This window comes from Rhincodon typus, chromosome 10 (assembly GCF_021869965.1).
Source record: "Rhincodon typus isolate 14 chromosome 10, sRhiTyp1.1, whole genome shotgun sequence".
NCBI lineage: Eukaryota > Metazoa > Chordata > Chondrichthyes > Orectolobiformes > Rhincodontidae > Rhincodon > Rhincodon typus.
Window position 1 is genome coordinate 28,545,249 of NC_063341.1, and position 19,200 is coordinate 28,564,448.

Genomic DNA, 19,200 nt, shown 5'->3' on the forward strand with positions numbered 1-19,200 from the left:
ACTTCACCTGATGAAGGGGCAGTGCTTCGAAAGCTTGTGATTTCAAATAAACCTATTGGCTTATAACCTGGTATCGTGTGACTTCTGACTTTGACCAAGGTGTCATGGCATTCATGGTAATGATTGTTATGGCATTTGGCCACTAGAGAGAGCTCTCTGGCTTGTTGAGATTTGACATTAACTATTTAGCGATCTTAGGTTGCAGGGTAGGACCTGTTCCTTTTTGCTTTGAGATATTCAGAATGCAGCAGAAGAAAATTCAGCAGGAAGACAGAATATTTTTTCCCGTTCTGTTTCAAACACTAGCTTTGAAAAGATGGCTCAATTCACATAAGGAAAAACATCATTCAATAGACAAGGCAGTCTGAAAATACTCTTAAAATTGAGAGGAAAACCACATGTACTAGTGATTCAAAATGGAAGGTCATGTTGAATTGCAGACTTGACCACATTTCCTTGAAGGTCCATCCACTGTCTCTTAACTGTTGATATCACCCTAAGATTGCCAAAGTGAAGGTAAATCGGTTTACTTGGCATATTTGGACAGCGGCAAATTAAAGAACATTCTAAGAAGCAGGATTATCAACAGGTGTGAGGTGAGGCTTTGGACACTGACTGCCATTAAGCATTTGACCTTTCCCTGGGCAAACCAAGAAGTCAATGCCACCATGGAGAGAACAAAAATAGCTTGCCTGAGGGATACAAAAAAGCATACTTGACTCTGGTGGAATAAAAAGAGAAAATGTTGGAGAATTACAGTAGTCTGGCAGCAGCAGAGATTGGTGCTGGGTCCACTTTTGTTTAGCATTTATATAAATGATTTAGATGAGAAAATAGAAGGCATTGTTAGTAAGTTGGTAGAGGACACCAAGATTGGTGGTATGGTGGACAGAAAAGGTTATCTAAAATTACAAAGAGATCTTGATCAATTGGAGCAATGGGTTGAAGAGTGACAGATGAAGTTTAATGTGGATAAATGCATTTTGGTAAAGAAAACAAGGACAGGACTTATACAATTAAAAGTAGGGCCTTGGGTAGTGTCGTAGAACACAGGAACCTAGGGGTGCAAGTGCATAATTCTTTAAAGTTTGCATCACATATGGATAGAGTGGTTAAGGAGGTGTTTGGCATGCTTGCCTTCATTGCTCACACCTTTGAGTATAGGAGTTGGGATGTTATGTTGAGGTTATACAGGACATTAGTGAGGCCTCTTCTGGAGTACTGTGTTCAGTTCTGGTTACCCAGTTATAGGAAGGGTATTATTTAGCTAGAGAGGGTTCAGAAGAGAATTACCAGGATGTTGCTGGGAATGGAGGGTTTAAGTTAGGAGGGGCTGGGTAGGCTGGGACTTGCTTCACTGGAATGTAGGAAGTTGAGGGGTGACCTTATAGAGGTTTATAAAATCATGCAGGGTATAGATAGGTATGAAGGGTATAGAGAACACACACATGAGCAGGTTCAGGAATAGCTTCTTTCCGGCCATTATCATACTGTTGCATGCACTCGAGCCTCAAATAATCTAACCTGCAATGTAACCTGTATGCCTCTAAATCTTTTTGGATCTGCACATCCATTGCTTGCTGTGATCGGCCTGTGCTGCTCGTAAACAAAGCTTTTCACTGTATTTCGGTATACGTGCCAATAAAATCAAAATCAAAACAAAGATAATGTGAATGGCCGGTGTCTTTTCCCGAGGGTAGGGGATTTCAAGACTAGGGGCCATATTTTTAACGTGAGGGGTGAAAGATTTTGAAAAGTCATGAAGGGCAATTTTTTTTTGCACGGAGAGTGGTTCATGTATGAAATAAACCTTCAGAGGAAGGGGTGGATGTGGGTACAGTTACAATGTTTAAAATACATCTGGACAAGTACAAGAAGAAATGTTTGGAAGGATATGGGCCAAGCGCAGGCATGTCGAACTAGTTTAGTTTGGGATTATGATTGGCATGGACTGGTTGGATTGAAAGGTCTGTTTCTGTGCTGTACGATTCTATGGCTCTGAGTTTTATTTAACCTTTGCCAATTTGCACATTGCACAGGCAGTCATCTGTCAATTACCTAACTGAAGAGAGAGAAATAAGTTAAGGATTCGAGTCCATTCTTCAGGTCTTAACTCATACTGGACTTGAAATTTTAACTCCATTTCTCTCTCCACAGATGCTGGCAGACCTGCTGAGTTTCTCCAGAATTTCCTCTTTTTATTTCAGCTTCCAAGGTATTTTGCTTTAATTTAATTCTTGAGGAATAGGCTAGGCAAATCTTTTGTCAAGAGTGTTAGAACTGTGTCTTCAGAAAGCCAATGAGGTGGAGCAGCTTAGAAATCCAACTGCACAAGGAATGCCTTTGACAATACTAAGTTTCTTTGTAAGCATTATGAATTAATAAATTGTCCAGTTGACAATGATAATAATCAACTGCTATCAACCTCATTTCAGCAGAGCTGGTTGATGTCCTCCTGACTCCCTAAAGCGCATTTCTGCAAGAAGCAGCAGATACACGAAGGCAGTGAAAATCTGCCCCCAAAAGCCAAAATTGTCTGAAAAGATTCACAGGGATGACCAACCAGAGAAAAGTCTGCCTCATAAATAGAATGGAAGGAAAGGATGAAGAATTGCTCCTCGAATTGTAGACTGGTTGTCTCCTGTGTTTTCTGCTGATAAGTTTACGAGTGAACCTAACAGAAACAAACACAGCAGAGAATCAGCTTATGATTGGAAGAGCAGCTAGGTTAGTGAGTGCTAGCAGTGGGCAGCAGGTGGTCTGGCAACCATTTTGCAAAGTTCAGGAGGGGAAGCAGAGGCTGGGAGCATCAATGCTTGGAGGGGGAATGGAAAGCTTCATTTTTGCCGAGGCAGTTGTCTGCCCACTAGATGCAAGATGGGGTTGGGGAGCCAAGGGTAAACTGTGGGGAGACAGGAAGGCTGTAATAGGGATAGAGGTGAAGGGCAGGACAGGGGTACTTGGGGGCTGTGGGAAATAGTGTAAGCAGTAAGGGGGTTGAGGGCGGAGAGGAGAGAAATGGCAAGAGGAATAGAGACGACCACAAAAATGCTGAGGGAGCTGCAAGACAGCTGGGGGGCATGGTATAGGCATCTCAGGGAGAGGCAGACTGTGCCACAAGGCAGCCACCAGAACACAGAAGGATACAAGTGGGCCAGGAAGCAAGCTGATACGAGTCAGGGCTGACCACAGTGGGGCTAGAGAGAGACAGGTGGGCTGCAAGGAGATGGGGTGGTGACAATTTTGCTGAAAGGGGTGAGGGAGAGAATGGGAGGTCACAAGGAGGATGAGAGAGAGTGGGACACTGCAAGGGCAAGGAGGAGTCAGGGAGGTTACAAAGAAGATAGACCATTTTCAAACTTGTTAATAAAGGAACACAACTAACTATGAGCTAAGAAAAACTTGAAGTTACTGAAGTAATTCATTACTTGCAGATGGATGTGCTATCTCTAGCTTATGGCTGCATATGTGCAGGAGCTAGTCTATGGGGAAGACTGCAGTGAATGCCGTCGCAATGAACATTGTCAATGGCTAAATTTAAATCTGAGATGTGATCTGAAATTCAGTAAAAAGGATAGCTGTGATTGTTTAAAATATCCTCACTTTGAAATATACAATGGACAAGATGTGATCTCACTAGTTTGCAGAAGATGTATTTGGGGGATGGCTTTTTGTATGCAGAAGCATCTGAAAGTTATTTTGAAAAAAGCATTTGATAACTTATGCTTGTTGTCTTGTTCCAAATTAAGTATTGTGACATCTAGAAAATTAATGATTTCATTCTGTGTTGTGGCTTTAAATTTAATAGGGCTAATATTATTTATTGAGAATATTGATGAATTCTTCTGAATCTTCCTCTGTGCAAATCCAATACCCTTGAGATCAACACAAATATAGAAGGCAAAAACAGAAATTGCTGGAAAAGTTCAGCAGATCTGGCAACACCTGTGTAGAGAAATCAGAGTTATCATTTCGGGTCAAGTGACCCTCGCTCAGAACAGTGATTTACAGAATCTGCAGTTGTTTTGGGTTTTTGTTCACACAAATATAGAAAAAAGGTAATGTTACTGTATGACTGCATCACCTAATGATGGAGTTTGTGGGAATGAAGAGAAAAAACTCCTAAAACCCTAAAAGTAACTCTGAAAATCAAGAAGTAGTCCTTGGTGTGGGGGATGCCCTGAAAGAATAATATTTTGTGCCTTGGAGCCATGCCAGATTGCACACCGTCAACTGTAATGTATCAACTGTCCTGAAAGTACAGGCTGTGATGAAGAAACCTGAAAATAAATGATCTGTTATTTGTGGAAATCACCGTACAATCTGCAGAATTCAAAATCATCAGTCTCAAAAAAAAGCAACTGTTTGAAACATCATTAAAATAAACACAAAACACAGCAGATGCTGGAAATCTGAAATTAAAAATGTGCTGGAAATCTATAATTGAAACGTTAACTTTGTTTTCTGCCCACAGATACTGCCAGACCTGCTGAGTTTTCCTAGAACTTCTGTTCTTATTTATGTTTAGAAAACACTGCCTGGTCAAATAGGAAGTCATGCAAGACCTAAAATACCTAACTTAAGGTTCCACACTGAATGGCATGTGCACAAGATAGCAAAGTTTGTAAACACTGCTTATTCCCTTGGTATTGCAGCTGACTGTATACTATTTTCCTAAGTATATAGCTCATCTCAAGAACACTGCATTTATAGTTTTTAATAATTCTAACTAGCTATCAAGGCTTGAACATTTTAAGGACTTCTACAAACTCTACGCTGACTCTTCAATTTCTTCATTTGAACATAGTTGATAGTTAAAGTAATTAATTGGTTGATCTAATGTACTTCAACAAGCCAATAAAATGAGAAAAGCGCACATTTCTTTACTCACTATTTTTACATAGGTCACATTCAATTTCAACAGAATTTGAAATGTATAACCAACTTACTTTTATGGAAAGTGCATATAGATGATTCAACATCACATGGTTTGGTTCAGGTAGTAAAGCAGGATCACACTAGATGAACAAGTTAAAAAACTGATTAATCTTACAGTCTACCAATTGCTTATATAGATTATAGAATAAAGATTAATAGTTAGTTAAACCCTGAAACAGGTTTGCAACAGCTCTCTAAAGGCTGCTTAAAAAACAACAAATAATATCATTCCAATCTGAACTATTTGTATTAACTTGCAATCCATTTGCAATAAAATTCTCCACGTCAAATCCCGATGTTGGAGTCAGAAGGTAAACAAAAACTTCAGGAAAAGTGAGACAACAGTGGAGGGAAAATAGAAAATTGCAAGAATGGATTGAAAAAGAACTGGGTTTTAACAGGCAAAGGATATATAAATAAAACAGCGAAAGAGTAGTTAAGGACTAAACTGAAACTTTGGAGGAAAACACTGACTTATCTTCAAATTAAAAACATCTAGACTTGCAGGAAGTCTGAAAACAGTGCAATATATTTCATAAATACAAAAGACTTTAACACTGACAAATCCACTGGACTAGGCGATGTTTATGTGAAGAAAATGGACAAGAGTGGAAAAGAAATTTTTGAATTCTCATGAAAGATCTTTCCGTCACTGGAGGTAATACACATAAAAATGAGCGACTGATATGGTCTAAGCAGAAACAGTAGCGCTGAACCAGGTAAAATAATAATTTTAAGTAACAGATAACTACTTATTGGATTATCAAAATTATTTTAATAGTCAACAATGATTTAAAAAGGGAAAGATTCATGGTGAGAAGCCTTATAAATTTATGGAATATCTTTGATAATTTCCCACACAGAACATTTAGCAAAACTACAAATCATGGAAAATCTGAAGAGAATGTGAGATAGAATTTATTTTTAAAATTGAGAAACGGTCCATACTGGTGAGAGGTGTTGTTTATACTGAGCTGTTGCTGTCAAGTGCAGAATTGTGAACTTCAGTATTTGGACTCCTGTAGTTTCTTAGCTACGAAAATTGCAAAATATAACTATAAGCTTATCAAAGATCCAGAGGACAGGAAAACAGAAGAAGCAAAAAGGACAAATGACACAGTAAACAGATTGTAGAAGGACTTAGTTCAGTTATTCAATTGATCAGATGACTGAAATTTAATATTAATATTACAGGTTATAGAAAAATGGAGCAATATAAGTACTGGAAAGAACTGGAATTTACATAGTACTACTCACAACTTCAGGCTGTCAGAATTGTTTATAATTAATTAAGTACTTCTTAATTATAGTTACTCTTACAATCTTGTGAAACACAGATCCAATTTCTGCACAGAGGTCCCAAAGAGAACACTTAGATAAATGAATAGATAATCTTTTTTTTAATATTATAACGTACCTTTGATGATTCACTGATAGAATTTAAGGTTGGAGTTTATTTCTGGAAAAAACAAAATGTGTTCTTTCTTCCACATAAGCACTTGACAAATGCATTTAAAAACAGTTTGCGTTCCTGCCTCAGTCTTGTATGTACTATTAGAGGGTTCTGAAGATTTAAAATTATATATAAATTGTAAGCAGTTGGAATAACGTAGGGACCAAATGAGAAGATGAAATGACAGATTTGTTTATGGCTACACCAGCAAATTAATCATTTTAATGAACTTACTGAAATGTGTGTGTCCTTGTTGAGAATGACCTGGAGCAGATGGGGAGGTAAAATGGGAGGTGCCTTAAAACGTTCTTCAGGCTTCAACACATATATATCCTGATGGTATGGACCTGGAGGGGAGCTTGACAAATCTAAAACAAATGGAATATTACATCAGTAGAACAGTGTATACAAATTATTGAAAAAAAAAGCTTTGTCTTCTCTTAGAATATAGTGTGGCATCACTGAATATGGCCTATCCAGTTGAAGACAATTAGTTATAGCAGCAGGCTTTTCAGTACATTGAGTCTGCTCAATCATTCCTCATCATGTCAGTTCTGATGGTGGCCTTAACGCCACTTTCTTTCAGGATCTCCATAACCCTCAAATCCTTTATCAATCAAAGAAAAATTTGTCTGACTCAGCTTTGAATTTATTTACTCATTGATGTCTGTGGAAAGGAACTCCAAACACTACTGATCTTCTACAAACTTCCTGCTCATCTGCCTTAAATCAGAGACTCCCTCATATTTTAAACTGCACCTAGTTCTAGCTTCCACCAGAAGGCGAAACCTCCTTTTGGCATCTCCCAAAACTGTTCACAGTAATCCAGTACAGTTCAACCAATGCCTTGGACAGTTCTAGCAATACTTCCCTACTTTCATGTTTCATCCTCCTGGCAATTAAAAATCAACATTCCATTTGCATTCCGAATTACTCCTGTCATTTTTGATTCATGTTCAAGGATACTGAGACTCCCTCTTACTGTAGCATTCTGCAGCTTCATTCTGTTTAATGTTTTTTTTTCATTTTTCTTGCCAAAGTGGACAACCTCACATTTTCCCACATTATACTTCATTTACCAAAATGTTGCTCACTCACTCAACCTCCTGATATACCTTGGCAGACTCTTCCTTCAGAAGTTCTTCAGAATTTCCGAGTTCAATTTATATCATAAGTAAATTTGGCTATTATACAGTCTGTCCCTTCATCCAAGTCTTAATATAGATCATTAATATAAATTATAACTACAGGTACAATAACAAATTTAGCAACCTTGGGATCAAGGCGGTGTAGAAATTTGGATATTTTCAGTCACGTGTTCTGATCATTGGTAACTCGGGTTAAGCCAGGCCATATGAGTTCAAGGCTCACTTGGAGCATTCAACAGACTGTGAAGCCAGAACTAGTCTGGAGACAATGCAGTAGCTAGCCAAATTTTTCAGGTAATTTTACTTTCAAAAATAATTTATTCAGTTAAAATTGATGCCAACAAGTGGTGAGTTTTCAGACAATCTCCATTTGGACAGCTAGATTTTAGACACTACCCACTGTTGTGGATTGGACACTATTCCCAGTGGCAATCACTAATTAGTTTGCCAACCTGAGAATATCCATTTATTTTGATTCTGATTGCTGTTAGTCAGCCAGTCCTCTAAGTGTTAATGTCTCAATCCTAACACAGTAACCATTATGTGGCATCTTATCAAATACTTGTTTGGAGATCCAATTATGTTACATTTACTGGTTTCCCTTTATTCACTTTCTTGTTACAATCTCAACAAACAAAAAAACTGTCAAACAAAATTTCCTTTTCACAAAACCATAATGACATTATTGTATTGTAATTTTTTACATGTCCTATTACCACCTCTTTAATTATGGATTCTTTTATTTTTCCAATAAAGGATGTTAAACTAATTTGTCTATAGTTTCTAGGTTTTTGTCTCTCTCCTTTCTTGAATAGTGGTGTTACATTTGCAACTGTACAAGGCACTGGTGAGACCACATCTGAAGTATTGTGAGCAGTTTTGGTTCTCTTATTTCAGTAAGGATATTATTTCATTGGAGGCAGTTCAGAGAAGGTTCACTAGGACGATTCCGGGTATGGAGGGACTGTCATACATACAAAGGTTAAACAGGTTGGGGCACTTCTCATTGGAATTTTGAAATATGCAAGGTCATCTCATTGAAAAATAGAGGATTCTTAAGGAGCTTGACAGGCTAAATGCTGAGAGGATGTATCCCCTCATTGGAGAGTCTAAGACCAGAGGACATAGTCTGAGGATAAAGGGATGTTAATTTAAGACTGAGGATGAGGTAGAATTTCTTCTTTCAGAGGGTTCTGAGTCTTTTGCACTCCTTGCCACAAAAAGCTGTAGTGGCAGAATCCTTGTGTATATTTAAGGCTGAGATAAATAGATTTTTAACACCATAAGAAATAAGATCAGGATAGCCTTTAGGCCCTTTGCACCTGTAGGCCCTTTGCACCTGCTCCGCCAATCAACAGCATCATGGTTGATCCAAAATTCATCACATTCACTTTCCTGCCCTTTCCCTCTAATCCTCGATTCCCCTACTGATCAAGAATCTTTCTCAGTCTTAAATATACACAGACTCTGCCCCCACAGCTCTTGTGGCAAGGGGATCTAAAGACTCTCAACCCTCAGAGAAGAAACTCCTCGACATCTCAGTCTCAAATTTGAACTCCTTTATTCTGAGACTGCCTTCTGGTCTGAGACTGCCTTCTGGTCTTAGACTCTTCCATGAAAGGAAATATCTTCTCGACATCTACCCTGTTAAGCTCCTTAAGAATCTATATGTTTCAACGAGATCACCATTTCTAAACTCCAACGAGTAGAGTCCCAGGCTGTTTAGCCTTTGCTCAATAGACAATTCCTCTACACCAGGGATCAGCCTAGTGAACCTTCTCTGAACTGCCTCCAACGAAATTATACCTTTCCTTAAATAAGGGGATCAAAACTGCTCACAATACTCCAGATGTGCTCTCACCAGCATCTCATACAGTTGCAGTAAGACTTCCGTACTCTTATACTCTTACCCACCTGAAATAAGGGCCAATATTCCATTAGCCTTCCCGATTACCAGCTGCACCTATGTGTTGGCTTTGTGTTTCAGGTATAAGTACCCACAAGTCCCTTTGTATTGCAGCTTTCTACAGTTTTTCCCCATTTAAATAATATTCTATTCTTTTGTTCTCCCTTACAAAATATAAAAAATCGTCACATTTTCCCACATTATACTCTATTTGCCATTTTTTGCCCACTTACTTAACCTATTAATATCTCTCTGTAAATTGTTTGCATTCCTCCCATAACCTGCCTTTCCACCTATTATTGTGTCATTTGCACTTTCTTCCTCTAAGCCATTAATGTTTGTGTGTGTGTGTATAAAAGTATAGAGAATCAAAGGTTATGGGAAAAGGGCAGGAAAATGGAAATGAGGAATATTGAATCAGCCGTGATCCTGTTGAATGACACAGCAGGCTCAAGGAGTTGAACAGTCTACTCCTGTTCTTATTTTTTATGGTCTTGAACCTTTCTAAAATGTAGAGAACTTTGAAAAGATGCAACCAATTCACTCACTATTTCTTCAGCTACTCATTTCTGACCCTCAGATGCAGAACATCAGTTCTGGGGACGTTGTCAGCCTTTAGTCTCATTAATTTCCCTACTACTAGCATAAATTCAATGTTAGAACAACCTTTTTATTTCCTCTCAGAGGGTCGAGTGTCTTTGGAATTCTTTTCTTTAATGGAGACAGAATTTTTAAAGATATTTAAGATAGATGTAGATAGATTCTTGATCAGCAAAGAGATGAAAGGTTTTTGGCAATAGGCAGGAATGTGGAGTTGAGGTTGAAATCAGATCAGCCAGGTGGAACACAGTCGACGGCCAAGTGGCCTTCTCCTGCTCTTAATTAATATAGGTTGTATTTTTCTTTTTGTGATCATAATTACTTCAAGTTCCTCCTTTTTGCATTTTTTTCACCTATTTTGGGATGCCTTCTGTATTTTGTACTGTGAAAGCAGATACAATCCAAATCTGCCTTTACTGATTCTCCAGACTCGCCCGAAAAGAGACTAACACTTATTCGAAATGGTCTTTGCCTTCTTATATATTTCTGGAAACTTTTACTATCTGTTTATATTACTTGTTGGTTTATTTCAATTTCTCCTTTTTCTTAAGTTAACATTTACTTATTTTCAAAAATTCCCACTCGTGTGGACAACCACTAACCTTTGCAGTATCTTACACCTTTTCATTCGAATTGACTGAAATTCCACGGATTAGCCACGGATCGGGCAACTTTCCTGTACATTTTTATGTTCACAATGGAGCATGACTCAGAAAAGATGTGAAGTATCTCCTTAATTTTTTTCCAATGGTTCTGTACCATCTTGTAACATATTTTCCATTCTAACCTCTTTATAGGTTTGTAATTGCCTGTATTTAGGTTTACGATATGAGTTTGAGATCAAAATTTCCCATTATCAATCAATGTGAAATTCCAGCAGGTTATGATCACTTCTTAAAGGATTCTTTACTATTCTCCTTTCCTAACAGCATTGTAAATGTACCTGCACGAGACTGACTGCAGTGGCTTGAAAACATGGCTCACCACTACATTTTCAAAGTCTTTTAGGGATGGGCAATAAAAGCTAGCCTTGTCAATGATAACAACATCCCAGGTAAGTATAAAAAGAATGCAATTATTTAATAATTCTGCCTAATTAGATATTACCAAGTCAAAAATAGCCTGTTCCCAGATTGGTTTCAATATGATTAGCTTCAAAACACTCTTGAAGATACCTTAAGAACTCATCCACTCAGCAAATTTTGCCACTTTGATTCATCCAATCTAAGTTTAAAATTTCAAACAAATATTACAGTACCTTTCTTACAAACTTCCATCATTTTTGATTTATACGTATAGTTGTTATGTGGCATATAAACCACTCCCACTATGACTTCTTTCCTTTGCTGCTCCTTATCTCTATCCAGCTGAGTCTTCACTTCAATTCTTCAAAGCAAGATCATTTCTCATTACTGTAGTGACCTTAAGCTTTGTTATCAGAGCCAGCCCACCCTCCTTTTCCTTTCTTCCTGCCCTAAAATGTGAAATGTCCTTGAATTATCAGCTCCTAGCCACTATCACTTTGCAAACATTTCTTTATAATAACTATCATGTCATACACTAAGACTACAAGACATAGGAGCAGAAGTAGGCCTTTCAGCCCATTAAATGTATTCTACTATTCCATGAGACCATGACTGAAAATCCTCTACTCTACTTTCCTGCATTTTCCCCATAACTCTGGATTCCCTTAATGATTAAAAACCTGCCTATCGCAGCCGTGGATATACTTATTGACCCAGACTCAACAACCCTCTGCGGTGAACAAATCCACAGATTCACTACCCTCCGAGAAAAGAAATTCCTCCTCATCTCTATCTTAAATGTGTGATCCCTTGTTCTGAGATAAGGCCCTCTGATCCTAGACATTCCCACAAGGGGATATATCCTTTCCACATCTACCTGTTAATTCTCCTACGAATTTCATTTGTTTCAAGAAGGTCACCTCTCATTCTAAATTTCCACGATTACAGACCCAACCTACTCAATCTATCCTCATAAGATAGTCTGTCCACACCTGGTAACAGCCTGGTGAGCTTTCTCTGGACCGCCTCCAGTGCCTTTCCTCTTGTAAGCAGCTCAAAACTATTCACAATATTCCAGCTGTCTAGCTAGTGCCGTGTATGTTTTTAGCAAATCCTCCCTAACTTTTATATTCCATTCCCTTTGAAATAAAGGCCAACATCCCATTTGTCTTCCTGTTAGCAGATGAAGTTAAATGCTAGCTTTTTGTGATTCATGGATCAGGACTCCCAAAACCCTCTGTTCCATAGCTTTCTGCAACCTTTTGCCATTTAAATAATATACCTACTGCCACAATGCATAACCTCACATTGTCCTATATTATATTCACTCTAGCCATTTATTTTTATTTGTTTTCATTTTATCATTCTTTATTATGAATTCACATAGCATTCATAAGAAGAACCTTTCATTCTGTACCCTGAACTTATTTCCCTATGCCTTCTTATGTTTGCACACACTATCCCTTCCTGTTACTCTGATTTCCCTTTTCACATTGCTAGCCTGAAAATTTGACTTGGCCTTTCGCTTTAACTTTCTAAATCCTCTCTCAAATGGATCCTACCTCCAGTCTATTACTTAGTTTAAAGCCCTCTCTAACAGCTCTAGTTATATGTGACAACACATTGGTCCTGCTGCAGTTCAGGTGTAGGCTGTCCCAATGGTACAGCCTTCTTTATCCCCAGTCCTAGTGCTGATACTTCACGAATCAAAACATGTTCTTCTCACGCCATCTTCAGGTTGTGCATTAATCTCTAATCTCTTCTGGTGACTCAAGTAACAATTCAGACATTATTCCCTTTGTTGTTGTGCTTTCTAATTTAGCTGCTAGCTATTCATACTCCTTCTGCAGAACCACCTTCCTAGTCCTATCTATGTTAATGGTATCCACATGGAGTACATGGATAATTGGATATTTCCACTCTTAATCAAAAGTCCTTTCCAGCTTGGGAGTTTTCAGGACTCTCCACCTTGGTCATACAGAATAGTATGGTATTCTCCTCTGTGACAACCTCATTAGTTTTTACTTCTCTGACTTGAGTAGCTCTGTGCAGCATGGTGCTGTGGTCAATTTATATATCCTCTCTGCAGTTCATATTCTCAGCTCTAAACCTCAAACCTGTTGGAACTATTGCAAGGGCTGATTCTCCACTATTGCTATCTTCTATAATTGCCTACTGTAGTCACAATCTCCTGCCAATAAACCAAAACAGATGTAACTAGCTTGATGTATGACTACCTTCTGGAATAAACTGCCCCGTTAACCTGTACCTTCCCTGCTGCATCATCGTACTTGCATTTTGGAATCCAGCTAATAAGCTGGAAGCTGCAGTTCCTCAAGCTGCAGACACAGTTACTGTGGATCACATTCGTGTTCACCAGTTCCAACATGTTACATCCATAACAAGTCATCTGCCCTGCCATATTGATGTTAGATTTAATTAAGCTTTCAAGTTGAGAAATATCATTTCTGGTCATCTGAAGTTATAAAAATGGTTTAACTGGTTAAACTATGAATTTAATGTAATACTTACATCTCTCCATTACTGGTGTCAATCTGTTTTTAAACTACAAATCGTAAGTTGAATTCAGTCACTGAAACTCTTCTCAGCTGCTCCTTTCCCACACATTTAAATGGAGTTACAGAATGTTTCTAATTCAGTGCTTGGAAACTGTCACAAAATGGTTATTTTGTATTGCTTAAGTATAAGCTCTCTTCCTGAGTGCAATAATTCTGGTGAATAACAGATTCACAATTGCTGGGTGCCCCCAAGACATTTAGCCAAATGTCAAAAAAAAAAGCACCTTCCAAACTCACAAACACTTCCATCTAGAAGGACAAGGGCAGCAGATACATGAAATTTCCTCTACAAGACATTCACCATTCTGACTTGGAAATATATTGCCGTTCCTTCACTGTCACTGGGTCAAAATCCTGGAATTCCCTCCTTGACAAAATTGTGAGTCTACCTACGGAACATGGACTGCAGCAATTTAAGAAAGCAGCTCACCACCACCTTCCAAGGGCAACTATGGAAAAGGCAATAAATGCTCGTCCAGCCAGCGATGCTCACATTCCATAAGTGAATAAAAAAACACAATTTTCACTTATGAATCAAAACAAGACACACTGATTGGCTATTTAACAATGGGTTGATTAGAGGTAAGTCCAAAGCAGCTTTAAACCAACATCCACAAGGAGTCGTCACTACAGAGGATTCCTGCTTTTCTTTCCCTCTACCCTACTCCACATGTACAAAGGTCAATTCCAGCAATCTGGTTTCTGTCCAAGCAGAGACTAGATAACTCAGCACAGACCAGAAATCAAACTTGGGGCATTCTTCAATGTTAGGGTTAGAATTACATCATGTTGCAGGTTGACCACTTAGAAGAACTCAAAATAGAGCATCCCACCTAGACCTATCTCACTATCCTTTCCCTGTAACCCTGCATTTCCCATGGTTAATCCACCTAACTTACACACCCCTGGGCACTATTGGCAATTTAGCATGGCCAATCCACATAACCTGCACATCTTTGTACTGTGGAGGAAACCGGAGCACCCAGAGTCACTGAAAGGAAGATCAGTATTCTAAACTGCATTATTTATGGTTTTTCTTTAGTCTTATTCTAAACTGTTTCGGGCCCAAAATTCACATTGGTAATATTTGTGGCCGGTCTCCAAACAGTCACTACCATTTTTTTGGACTTCACACAGGCTCGTCAAACAAGTATGTTGCCTGGACATTCGCTGCATATATTACCTCTTAGTTCGTACAGAGTGCCTCAGTACCAGATTAGATAGCTTTCACTATACCATTTTACAAGTCGAATCAACATCAAAATTACAGAATACTTTCATGCACATGAAGAGTCTTCAATTTTGACTTTCCTTCCAAATACTCTACTAACAGAAATGCAAAAATCATAAATTATCTAAAATTTCACACTTATCGTGACACAATCAAAATGTTTAGTTGGTGTGCATTACAACAAAGATACCACTTTTCATTGCAAATAAGCACACAAATTGTAAAAAAAATTATTAATACTACCTTCATCAATTTAACGAATAGCAGATAAGTTCACTTCAATGTTCTAGCCAACACTTACCTCTCAGTCAATACCCAAAATAGATCATCTAGCCACTGACCACTGCATTTCCAATATTACAATAAAGATTACACTTCAAAAATACTTCAATGGATGAAATGCGTTTGGGACAATCCCAGGTCATAAAAGAGATCATATAAATTCAAGTATTTTCCTATACGAGAAGCTGATGAATAATAATCTATTAAATATATACCATCAATTTCATCCACTTGCCGCCAGACATACATGCTTTTCCACTGTATGATCTTTTTCTTTAAAAAAAGTCTTTAATCAACTACCAGTTTTATTTTGACCGATTGGGCCCTCTACAGCTATACACTCCTCACCTGAAGTATCTGAACACTCTAGTGAGTCCAGTTTAAGGGCATCAAATACTTCAAAGTCAGATTTCTTCACTTGAATGACGTTATTGATTGTCCCGAGCTGACTGGTTGTTACTGGCTGAAAAGAAAGAGAAAGACAATTCTAGATTCCTTTACAGTTCGTTTTAGCGTGCCGTGGTCTCACAATACCAGAATTTGCCCTTATTAGCAATTTTTATGGAAAATTATTTTTATGCCAAATGTAACTTCCATATTTCACCAAAAAAAAGGTCCTTAAAAATAGTCATACAATTCCCAACACAGGTTGAGACATTTGGCCTTTCATGTCAGTAGTATCAATCCCCATACACTTTCACATTTTTCATTTTGAAACATTTAACAATTTATTTTTAAAACAACTTCACACAGGCTCGTCAAACAAGTATCTCTATCTCAATTGTTACTTGAATTAAAATAGTTATTAGAACATGGAATATTTTAAATATTTTCTTCTCATATTAATCAAACGTGCCACTTTTGCAAATTCATCACTGAATAGAAACAATATGTCAGTTTACCATCTCAAAATACTTATTAGAACTCCCAATTTTGTACTTTTTTTAAAAAAAAAACCATCATTAAACCCTTCTGACTAGTTATAACTTCTCATTCCTGATAATCTTATAAATCTAATGAATTGTGACTGCATTTTCCATGGATGCAATACCTCTCATAACGGAGTGTCCAAAACAACATGCAATACTTCAATTGTGACCCTTTCATTGTCATGTACATTCAATGTCCTTACAACGGAGAAGCAAAATGCCTGTGCTCTGGCCATGAAAGGTGTACATACCACCCAGCCTTAGATCCAGTCTTAAGGAGTTTTATAACTTGGTCTATATTTGGTGCAAATGGTATCACATTTCTTTGCACTGAGCTGAATGGGTATATCGACCAGTTTGCTGTACTGTCAACGTCCTGTTATAACAGCCTGCATTGTTTCTCATAGTTACTACGTGGCCGAGTTTGATATCATCAGCAAACATTGATACGACTCCTCGATGCGACTTCCAAATCACAAATACAAGTCCTCCTTTTTTAATCTTTATTTTATGACCACTGGAAACCTGAGACTGCTTTAAAGCCAACAAAATACTTTGGAACAGTGACTATGCTTCAAAAGTAGGAGATATGGTGGCTAGTAAGCACCCAGCAAACTCTTACAAACAATCTCCGACAGTAATAATACTCAGAGAATTTTTTTTTATTGTTTTAGGGATACATATTGGTTAAAATTCAAAACAGCACAATGGGATCTTTTACAACCACCCAAGTAAGCAGATGAGCCAGTTTAGTGTCTCAACTGAAATTAGAATGGCTGTGATTTTGGCTGTACCCAAGTACAAGTCCTGAAGTGGGAGCTGATCCCAAAACCTTATGACTCAGGAGGGCAGAATACTACCAAATCACTACACCTGATGTTTATACAAATGAAAAGCACCTCAAAACATAACAGAAAAGTAGTTAGAAACATGAAGAGAGCTGAATAAGCTTTTCCCAGGTGATCAGCATGTGAGATGGGTTGAAATGGAAAGAAAATTTTGGATAGCATTAGAAAAATAAATTCAGGGTAAGGTGTGAATGAATACTTCTCTGATATTAATTCACAACTCATTCATCTGAAATTAGGCATTAGTCTTGAAGCTCTTCACCGCATCACTTTCAGAGCTTGAATGTCTCTAAAATGCCCAAGAAATGACAACAGTATTTACACACATCTGATCAATGGGAAAAATGGTGGAAGGTGAGATGGTTCAAGTAAGAAAATAATTAAGGAATACAGGGCTGAATTAAGATGAGTCTTAGAAATAGGTACACATTGGGACCAAGAATATATAACATTTAATTAACCAAATTAGAACTGGGCAAAATCAACTGGAAACTTAACTGGAATTTCTCAATTCAGATTGTGAAACAGAAATGTTCAGCTTCCCTCTTTAATGTATGAGTGCAGTCATTAGAAAAAACAAAAGCGAAAAAAAACTACAAAAATAATTATCCAGAGCCTTGTCCATTCCTCCTTCCCTCCCAACAAATAAGGGCGAAAAACATATTAAAAGACTTCAAGAATCTTGTAGGCTCAGCTTATACCAGGACAATGTTGAAAGAGACCAAGAGCATTTAATTTTGTCAAGCTTTGTAAATTTTAGGTGGCACACACTAAACACTGCTGGATCACGTACTAATAAATGTCGCTAAGTTTCGAGGGAACACTTAGCTAAAAGTAATTATGATATTATAAGGCACAGTTAGTAATTAAGAGCAATTTTAAAAAAAATCAAAATAGGAAGAGAGCTAACTTCATTGGGCTAAGAGGAAATCTAGCCAGGATAAAATGAAACCAAGCTGTAGATGAACAACAGATGATATTTAAGGATGAAATTTTACAGATACAGGCCGGTTACATTCCAACAACAGCGAAATATCGGGGAAGCAAAGGTGGAGCTCCTTGGATGATGAGGGAGAGAGAAAACATTGTGAATCAAAAAAAAAAGACTTATTGATACATGCAAGGTGAATGCTTCAAACAAGAACAGGCCAAACAGAGCATGTTCAGGGGAAGTGAAGAGAGGAAAAAAGACTGGCGAAGACAGAATATGAGAACAGAAAAGTAATCAACATAAAGAGAAACCCAAACATCCGCCACTGAAATTTTTAATAATGAATTGGTAGAATGAAGTAAAGTAGGTCCTATTAGGTGCAAGAGTGATATGTTAACAAGTGGAGGGCAAGGCATCAGTGTCTCATCAGGAAGAAGATGCTGAGGAAATATGAGTCTGAACTCGAGAAAGTAAGAGCAGGTTAGAGGCTAGGAATTTTGTGGCAAGTAACTCAGCTCATGACTCCTCACGTCTGGCCACCGGCTACTGTGCTTAAGTCAGAAATGTGATGAAATACTCTATATTTGCTTGAATGAGTGAATCCCCGACAACACTCAAGAAGTTTGACACCATTCAGGACAAAGCATCCCATTCAGCGCCTTAAGCATTCACTCATTCCATCACTGATGGATAACAGCAGCACCGTGTACAATAGACAGATTGTAATGTACTGTGAAAGTGCTTTATGTTTAACATTGCTTGGAGTTCTGAAGGACTGTGTAAAAAGGCATTTATCACTGCTTGTATGGACATACCTGCACAGCAGCCATTTAAACTTCACTGTGGACATTATTTTTTTTAAAACAATGTTTCCTGGCAATCACACATCTGGTGATTACTGTTTGCTTTGTTTTAAACCCTTCTGGGACAGTTTTTAAATAGTGACCAGCTTGGCAAGGTTCTTGTTTTATTTGGTTGAACTAGAGGGAAGCCTGGAAATAAAAATCAACTGAGTTGGAAGAAACTATACTATATAAAAGCTGCTGAGCTGTTCTCTCCTATTTCTAGGAAGAAAACACTCTACATCAGTTCATTGTTGGCTTGAAAGTGAATAAATGAATATCTCAAGATGGTATTTCCTGAGCAAGCTATGTCTTCCTGTCTTCAGAGACAACAATCTTTGACTATATGACCACATGTCAGAATATCAAAGTAACCAACTCCAGCACATCCTACAACATGTCCCTTTGCCTTCAAGAATAACCCATTGACCAAACAGCTATTTTCAGATGGCTAATCTTTGCACAGAAAGAGTTTATTTACCCCCTTT

The 19,200-nt window shown here is 37.9% G+C and overlaps 1 protein-coding gene across 5 annotated transcripts in view; it reads right to left on the reverse strand.

The window, feature by feature from the left end:
• The window catches only part of LOC109914373 (5'-AMP-activated protein kinase subunit beta-2-like), a 41,071-nt gene that overhangs the window by 4,535 nt on the left and 17,336 nt on the right, over nt 1-19,200 (reverse strand). For 2 of the 5 annotated variants that reach the window (XM_020513965.2, XM_048602474.1), the window contains exons 5-7: nt 15,511-15,625; nt 6,626-6,759; nt 4,950-5,018 (exon numbers count right to left, since the gene is read on the reverse strand). In XM_020513965.2, the coding sequence (XP_020369554.1) occupies nt 4,950-5,018; nt 6,626-6,759; nt 15,511-15,625 (318 nt within the window). Of the gene's footprint in view, nt 1-55; nt 497-1,951; nt 2,675-4,948; nt 5,019-6,355; nt 6,503-6,625; nt 6,760-15,510; nt 15,626-19,200 lie in introns of those variants that run through there. The other 3 variants (XM_020513980.2, XM_048602475.1, XM_020513972.2) reach the window with 3 other exon arrangements.